Source organism: Empidonax traillii, unplaced genomic scaffold, assembly GCF_003031625.1.
Source record: "Empidonax traillii isolate 1590-97213 ecotype Southwest subspecies unplaced genomic scaffold, ASM303162v1 scaffold44:size1908036, whole genome shotgun sequence".
Lineage (NCBI taxonomy): Eukaryota > Metazoa > Chordata > Aves > Passeriformes > Tyrannidae > Empidonax > Empidonax traillii.
In genome coordinates this window covers 1892325-1900528 of record NW_020955237.1, presented here as the reverse complement: position 1 = coordinate 1900528, position 8204 = coordinate 1892325, and the positions used below count along the sequence as shown (strand labels likewise).

Here is an 8204-nt window from a genome sequence, read left to right as displayed (position 1 = left end):
TTACAGACTCAAATGGTTGTAGAAAGCCAAGGAGACACAAGAACTCAGTGTGCTGGGAGGCAGGAAATATCATCAGCACTGGCATTGTTGAGTTCTGCTACATAAAGACTGTCAGGATCAGGAGCCAAAGGCATTTTTTCGACTTTTGGTATCTTTACAGTCTGGTGGGAACTCAAGGCTTCCTAGTTGTTTTCTGGTAGAATCAAAGAAATGCCTTCTTGAGGACCTGAGGTCAGTTCTTAACCTGAAAAGCATGAATCAGAATACTTTGTTTTGTGGCCCCTGGATCTGGGATGCCCACAGCCCCAGTGCTACCCCATCAGAGCTGCCCAGCAGCTCCTACCACAGCTAAATTGAACCTGAGTAGGAGACGCTGGTTACACTTCCCACCCCAGCAACTGGTTTACTTTACACCACTAATTCTGAGTACTTACATGGACCATTTTATAAGAGAGCAGGTGGGCAAAATCTGAGTTATGGCAAGTCTGTCCTGTGATACCACTAAAACAGAAAAACCATGAAATAAACATTTCCTCTGCTGCAGATTTCCCATAGTCTGCAAGGGGAAGAGACTTGTCAAATAGCAGAGAGAAAAAGTACTAAACTAACCCGAGTTCTGGATCTCATGCAAAGTGTGGCAGGAACTTAAACCTAATCGAGCAGTGGAGCCTGCGGAATGTAAGTAACTTCCAAGGTCAAAAGGATGCAGTGCCTTTCCAGTCATTTTCCTCTCCACCATTTTTATTTTACTGTTTGAAAATAGAGATGTAAAAGAATCCATCACAGATGGATCTCAAATCCACTTGTTGCCATATAGCACCAAGGCTGTAGCCCAGAATTCCCATGTTTTTGTTCCCCTTGAACCATATCCATGAAAGCACAAGGGAACAGGAGAAGAAGAAACAGGAACCATGCAGGAAGGCCCTTGGTTGCTATGGACTGTAGCTATTTGTACCTCTAAGGCATTTCCTGAATTATGCAGTAAGCTTAAGTGAACAATCCCAAATCATTCTGCCCAGGGTATATAGGTATGTGCATTGTAAAAATAAAGGTCTTTGTTTTGCACCAGAATGGAGCCTGTGCCCTCAATCACACAAAAATACAAATGCTAAGCCACAGCAACATCTTTGAACACAACACAAGGAACCTGGATACTCTGAAATAAAACACATGTTGTGGTTTTGCCCACCAGCCAGCCCCTAGGGCTGAGGATGGTTTTGCCCAGGTGGGTTTCTGGGAAAAAAAGCCAATCAAAAGTTTCAGTAACGCCTCTGCCAATGACATTTTTAAGAAAAAAAGAAGAGAAGCTTGTTGTGCAGTTGAAATTGGTAGCCATCTAGGGAGTAGTGTCAGGCCCCAGGTGGGGGCCAGGCCTCCCTCCTCCCCCAGCCCTGGGCCGGAGGCAAGTGTGGCACTGAAAGCCCCCTTCTTTCTCCTGTAAGAGAGCAGAGGAGAAAAAACTTTAAAGAACATGGACAAGACATGCTGCAAAAGGAATTCCAGAGAGAGAGAGAGCACAGCTTTCAAGGCCAAGCTGGCAGCAGCAGGAGAGTGAAGTTTGAAGCGGGGGCTGCTTCTTCCCCCTCGCTCGCTCGCTCTCTTTCTCTCCCTTCAGCAGGGAAAAGACTGAAAAATAAAACCCTGCCACTTGTGGAAGTTTTTTGGGGTGAGGAGACCCCCATGCTGCTCGTGGAGGGAGCTCGTGGAATAACTTGATGCACGAGGAGGCTGAGACTTTATGAGAGACCTGAGGTGAGGCTGAGTCCTGCTGGAGATCTGTGACCCTGAGGGAGACCTACGCTGGAGCAGAATGGCTCGAGTAGGATGTTGGGATCCCTGTGAAGGATCCATGCTGGTGCAGCTAAATTTGTGACCCTGAGAGACAGCAGAGAACGGAAGACCTGTTGTCTGAGAGATGGACTCACGTTGGAAAAGTCTATTCAGGACTGTTCTCTCACGGGAAGGGACCTCACAGGAAACAGGGGTGGACTCAAAAGCCATTAATCCCCTGTGACCCTGTGGTGAAGATCCACAGTAGGCAAGTGTCCCCTTGCAGTCCATGGAAGACCCTTCAGGGCCTGGGTAACCCCCCAGCCTCCGGTCTTAGCCCAGGAGGAGGGTAGGCCCAGCCCTGAGGCCGACATGGGAGAGAGAGAGATAGACAAATGGTTCCAGCTGTGACAAATCGGAGTTGTCATCCTAGAGATAACAGAAGAGCTTTTCAGTGCTGCAGTTATTGAAAAGACCCGGAGCTCTGAAAATGGAGAATGAGACTGCTTCTCCTCCTGGACTGATACAAAGTGGGGAGGGGTATATCTGTAAATACATAGTACTTTTACCTAATTAGAATTATTGTAGATGTAGTTCTTCAGTTTTTATCTTGCTAGTAATAAAACTTAATATTATTATCCCCAGTTGGATCTCTTTTGTCTGCATAAACCTTCTCTCAATTTATAGTAATTGGGGGGGGGGGGGGTGAGAAAAAATTGACCCAGAGCAAAACCTCTGACAACACACTAAGGAAGCAGTGTGTTCTGCTTCATTTTTATCCTGTTGCCCGGAGATTATGCAAATCATTCTTAACATGTGTAGTCAGGAATAACATCAATAATTCCCAATGACAGCATAACTTTTTTTTTCACTGAAAAAATTCAAACAGTAAGCCAAAAGGAAGTTCACCTACACTGAATACTTTAGTTTGGAAAAAAACCAAAACCAAACCAAATTAAGAGTAACTTCAAATATTATCAGGTATCTTTATCCGCCCTGTAGTTCAAAAACTTGTAATTGTTTTTCAACTGTAAAATTTATTGCAATAAACGGATGACTGGCATGGGAGACAACAAAACTGAGCTACTAACACTGTGCACTCTGAAAGTGTACTCTTGCTGACATAAGGAAGATGTGAAAAATGGTAAACAGAAGTATTTTAAACTTAAAATAATCCCAAAGGACTTGGGTTCTGTTGGATTGTGGAGCAATCCACTTGGTAAGATACAAACGTACTGTTTTCCATCGGTGCAAAGCAGGACCTTATCTGACAAACAACAAAACTTGACCACAGTCTGAGGTTGTAGAAACTCCAGTTTAGGAGTGCCTTCTGTTGCTGAAAAAGGCTACTGAGAAGATAAAAAAATTTCATAATTTTAAATATGAAACTTTTCTCTCTTCTTAAGGTTTTTAACAGTAGAGGTAGAGAGTAGCAGGGTAGGAACAGGGTCATGCACATACAGAAACACCTCAGTAGCAGCATTCTTGCAGATGTGTAATAAATCACTGATCCAATAAACAGTGATGTCGCCAAAACAGTTCTGAGTAATGAGCAAGTAAATCCTGGCTTCTGTATCCATTTACCAATTCAACACCAGTAGTGCAGACAAAATGGTGAACTGGTATCAGATGAAACTCCAAGGAATTGAGTTATATTAAGAATTAATCAAGAGGAGGAGAAGCCTAGTGGCTTCACTGACAAAACAGGTCAGCATTTGACAGAAAGAAATCAGTTTGAAAATTTTACCTATCCTCTTTCAAGACAAATTTGGCTTTAAGTCACTGAAAGTTAACTGCCTAATATACAGCTAGCATTCAGATTTTCCCTTGTGTAATTGCTCACTGCAAGGCAAAGACAAAAACCAAAACAGAAACAAAAATTCTTGGAGAAAATTGTAAAAAGCAGCAATGTATTATACAAACACTACTTTAACATATGTGCTGCAACCAGTGTCTACAAGAGATCAACTCCACTTTTTGCTTTTTCAGAGTCAGTTTTTTTGAGTCGAGGCTAAGAAATGCAAGGGAAGAAAATTAAAGTCCTCAGATTTCTTATTCCAGAGTTTAAAAAAAAGACACTATTAAGCCTATCAATCTTTACAGCTTTCATTTACTTTGTAAAAAAAATACACTATTTTATATAATAAAAAATATATTACAGATGCCAACACATACCCCTACAGTTCTGCTTCAGCAATATTCTCATCAGGGCAACAATAGTATTCCACAAAACAGATCTGTCCATCTTCATTCCTGATCATATACTGAAGTGAAAGAAATCCTTGAGCATCTGTTCGAATGGACACTTTACAAGATAAAGCCAATGCCTTTGTAGATGGTTTAAGCAAAGAAATCTTGTACCTACAGGGGAAAAAGAAAATAATCTGAAAAAAATACATTGTGTAAAGAAGAGCTGAAACATTACTTCCAAACAATGCCATGGAATAAATAAAAAACAATTGGGAACACACTTATTTGGTCTTTACCTGGTAACAACATCAGACTGATATTGTTAACACTTAATTTTTGATTACAGACACAGATTTTAACAGATAGGAAATATTTTTTTCCCCCATACTAGTGAAGTAAGTGTTACAGAAATGCAAGAACCATTTTTAATCTTCCCATCAAGAACACATGACCTGGCACAGAGGGCATATGGGTCAAAGACTTCCTAACCTGTTTGTCTGAGTCTGGTTACAGTGGAATGCTTCCATCAAATCAGAGTCCCTAGGATAGTCCAGATGTGCACTTCCAGCATTTCCAAAAGTGGATAACCTGGAAGACAAAAAGCACCACCTCAAAATACCTGCTCACAGCTCTCTAAAAACCCATCAGAAGCAGTCACTGTGCACATCCCAATGCCTCTCTCACAAAACACAGCTGCCTGCTTCCCTTTAATTAAAAATGCTAACATGTCCAAACCATTTTCACATCTACCAAGTTGAGAACTGTTCACTATGTTAATTAGATTACATACATTTGCCATATTCATTACAATTCTTCCTGAAATGAAGCAGTATCCCAAAACAGTTCCCTCCTCTCCACCCTGAGAACTTCCAGTCCTCACCAGTGGAGGACAAGCACGAACATTTGAGTTGACAGCACAGTTTCCAGTACCTGAAGTAGGGTTTATCTGGAGACATGGTAATCTGCAGAACTTCACTAGTCATATCCAGTTCAGCAAATGCTTCTCGTAGCCCCTCTGACTGTAGGATGATTTTATTAACAACCTTTGTACTGCAGAAATCAAAATCCAACAACTCCTCAGGTTCCTGAGTGTTAATTTTGCACACTGTCACTACTCCTCCTTCCTCCAAGAACAGCATCAGGGGATAACCATAACCACGGTAACACATCCTAAGGGCCGTTGATGTTCCTGAAAAAGGGAATGAAATACACATTCTGCAGAGAGCAAAGCTAGTGCATTTGACTACTTTAGAAAATTCCCATTTTACTGGCACATGGGGCACAGATCAATTTGATTCACCATGTTGTTCCAGCCTCCAATACATACATTACATGACTTAGTGTGGCCTCCTAGACACACTCCAAAGTGTTATGCAGCAAAACAAAACGATTTGTGTGTAGACAGTTCAAATCCAAAGCGTTTAATCTACCAAGAAGGTTAATGTTACCTGTGACAATGAAGATGTATATGCTACAAATAATTCAGAGGAACTGGAAAATTCTTCGTGGTCCTGAGGCTCTGCGGCTCACATCATGTTGCTCCACTACTACTGTAATTTGTGCAACCTGAACTGAAGTTAATGCAGCTTAGCTTGCATTGCAGTCACAACCTCCCTTTGCAACACAATCATCCCCTAAATATGTGGTTTCCCAAAATCACTGTGCCCTTTTGTACACTCCATTCAGGTCTTTAGGTCATTCACAACCAAAATGGTAGAAAAACGCAGAGTTCAATGCGCAGCTGCAAGGGCAGAACTGCCCGAGGAACTGCCACGGTATCACTCCACTCCACCTGAGCACACAGTGCAGTCGGCAGCACCCACACAGCCTTGCAAGTATTCATAGGAAATACACCACACCTGGCAAAGAGCTGGTGCCAAAAATGGTCAGGCAGTCAAGAAGAACAGACAAATTGATCCGGAACATCACTGATTCCTCCTGAACAGCAAATTCCTGAAAAATTTCTGCCTGTAAGTTAAAGAGATGAAAAATAGGATGTTTCTCTAATTATTTTACAGTTTTCACTTATTTCCTTTAATTCAGAACTTTCACTTTCAGAAATCAGCCCCGCTCAAAGTGGTTTCTACATGCAACACAGTCTCAATTACAGTAAAAAGGATCTTCATCCTCAAAACTAGCAAGATGCAATCAGGTCACAGTTCAAAACAAGGTAGCATAGCATAAGCATGAAAACCTAGACACTTGCCTTTTATGCTTTAAAAACACGCTACAAACGTTAAAGCCTAAAGCTACCTACTTCTGGAGCTGGAAACATTCATGGAACTATACAATGTGTTACCCTTCTCCAGAAACAATACTTACTTTTCTTCACTCAAAGCATGAACAAACATTTCAAATAATAAAAGAATCTAAGAACAGAACACTGAGTTCACCACACTGAAATATGTGCTGAACCCTGCCTTTGAGTAGCCTGATGGGGGTAAACTGCTCTACACATTCCCATCTGCCACTGGCACTCACTGCTTTGTAGCCTCTGCAGGAACAGAGTATCTCAGAAACAAAGCAGGGTGACATGACCTGCTTTTGGAAAAGCAGTTTAGTATTTTATTGGCCACCCAAAGGGCAAACCCCATCCTGGAGCACACTGAGCACAGCACAAACATCTTAGCCCAGCTGGTAACTTCAGATAAGTACCTATGAATCTCTGCTCTCTTTCACAGCTGACATAAACCCTTCTGTCTTTGGGATGAGACATAATAAAACCACTTAAAGATGGATAATCTGACAAGTTGCTTATGCACAGCATGACCAGAAGGAGCCATGGGCCTGGCAGGTGCCAACACATTAAAAAAGAGTGTCAGCCCAGCAAGCTGCCAGGCGTGCAGGAACACACCAGGCACAGGGGTTGGCCTTTCGGCAGCACAGACACCACATAAACCACGGCAGCCTCACCGTGGCCCTTCCTCCATGCCAGGTCCTGCCCCTGTGCCACAGTTCTGCCAAGTCTCCCCTCCTCTGCAGGTAAACACAGAATCATAGCATTCTTAGGGTTGGAAGGGATCGCTGGATCTCAGCGACCTCAGCCAAGGCAGAGTCATCTACTGCAGGTGACACAGGAACACGTCCAGGGGGGTCTTGAATGTCTCCAGAGGGGGAGACTCCACGATTCCCTGGGCAACTGTTCCAGTGCTCTGCCACCCTCAGTGTAAAAAAGTTCTTCCCCATGTTGAGGTGGAACTTTTTGTGTTTTAGTTTATGGCCACTGCTCCTCGTCCTGTTGCTGGGCAACACTGGAAAGAGTCTGGCACCACCCTCCTTTGAAATATTTATATGCATTAATGAGATCTCAGCTTTCTCTTTCCTAAACAGGCTCAGCTCCCGTAGTCTCTCCTCATACGAGAGATGCTCCAGAGCTTTAAGTATCTCTGTGGCCTCCGCTGCACCCTCTCCAGCTGTTCGTCTTTCCTGTACTGAGGAGCCCAGAACTGGACACAGGCGGTACCCGGGAGCTTTCTAAGGTCTCCCACAGCGGTGCCCTCCCCCTCGCCGATGTCCTACCTGGATGAAGGCGTTGGCCTGGATGCACTTGGCATCCTCCACGGTGACGCGCAGCCCGCTGGCCGTGGCGAAGCACGTGGCGTGGTCCTGGAAGTGCACGGCCCGCAGGAGGCTGGAGAGGTGCCGCGCGTTGTCCAAGCTGGCGGACAGCACGAAGGGCTCGCCGCTGGCGGGCGGCGGCGCCGAGAACGGCATGGTTGGATGCGGGGCAGGAGAGGAGGGGCGGGAGCGGGGAAGGACGGAAGGGGCGGTGCAGGAAGCGGGAGCGGAGGAAGTGCGAGCGCAGGAAAGGCGGGCAGGACACACGTGGAGTGCGGCGACATGGCAGCGGACAAGAGGAAGCGTGGGGCGCTCCCGGCGGGAAAGGGGAAGCGCTCCAGGACCGGCCCCAGCGCGGCAGAGGCGGAGGCGGCCCCGGCCGGAGCCCCGCAGGAATACAGCATCCCGCCGCCCGTGTCCCAGGTACCGCCGCAGAGCGCGGCTCCTCCCGAGGGCTTCGGCCTGCCCGGGGCCCCGGGGCTCGGGCTGCCTGCGGGAACGCCGCTCTTTGGCTGATTCCTGATCTTTCACAATCCCCGCGCGAGTAGGAGTAACGCGGTGCTGTGTTGTGTCTGGGGGGTACGTGAAGGGCGTTGTTCTGGTCGGTGTAAGTAAGGTGGTTACCGTGAACTCAGAAGGACTTGGAAGAGTGGGGTAATTCTGTTGTGTACAAAGGGTATGTGGAA

At 45.3% G+C, this 8204-nt stretch overlaps 2 protein-coding genes across 2 annotated transcripts in view; one reads left to right on the top strand and one right to left on the bottom strand.

Annotated features, from left to right (window-relative positions):
• Positions 1-2752: 2752 nt before the first annotated feature.
• RAD1 (RAD1 checkpoint DNA exonuclease) lies at positions 2753-7707 on the bottom strand. Its single transcript, XM_027878732.1, has 5 exons — positions 7480-7707; positions 5820-5928; positions 4891-5149; positions 4450-4548; positions 2753-4131 (listed from the first exon to the last, which is right to left on the bottom strand). Exons 1-5 carry the CDS (start codon positions 7672-7674, stop codon positions 3948-3950), a joined length of 846 nt encoding a protein of 281 aa, XP_027734533.1. The 5' UTR covers positions 7675-7707; the 3' UTR covers positions 2753-3947.
• An 83-nt stretch (positions 7708-7790) lies between these two features.
• LOC114055035 (ribosome biogenesis protein BRX1 homolog) overlaps positions 7791-8204 on the top strand; it is a 5350-nt gene continuing 4936 nt past the window's right edge. Inside the window, exon 1 of the mRNA XM_027878731.1 lies at positions 7791-7941. Coding sequence (XP_027734532.1) covers positions 7801-7941 — 141 coding nt within the window. The 5' untranslated portion in view covers positions 7791-7800. The remainder of the gene's footprint in view (positions 7942-8204) is intronic.

What these genes read in the sequence shown, in the direction of transcription:
- RAD1 (XM_027878732.1), bottom strand. Translation starts at nt 7,674, where the DNA reads ATGCCGTTCTCGGCGCCGCCGCCCGCCAGCGGCGAGCCCTTCGTGCTG. An exon ending in CCAGATAAACCCTACTTCAG is followed by an intron (nt 4,549 to 4,890) that starts GTACTGGAAACT and finishes TTTGTCTTCCAG; the next exon opens with GTTATCCACTTTTGGAAATG. An exon ending in AACCAGACTCAGACAAACAG is followed by an intron (nt 4,132 to 4,449) that starts GTTAGGAAGTCT and finishes TTTCCCCTGTAG; the next exon opens with GTACAAGATTTCTTTGCTTA.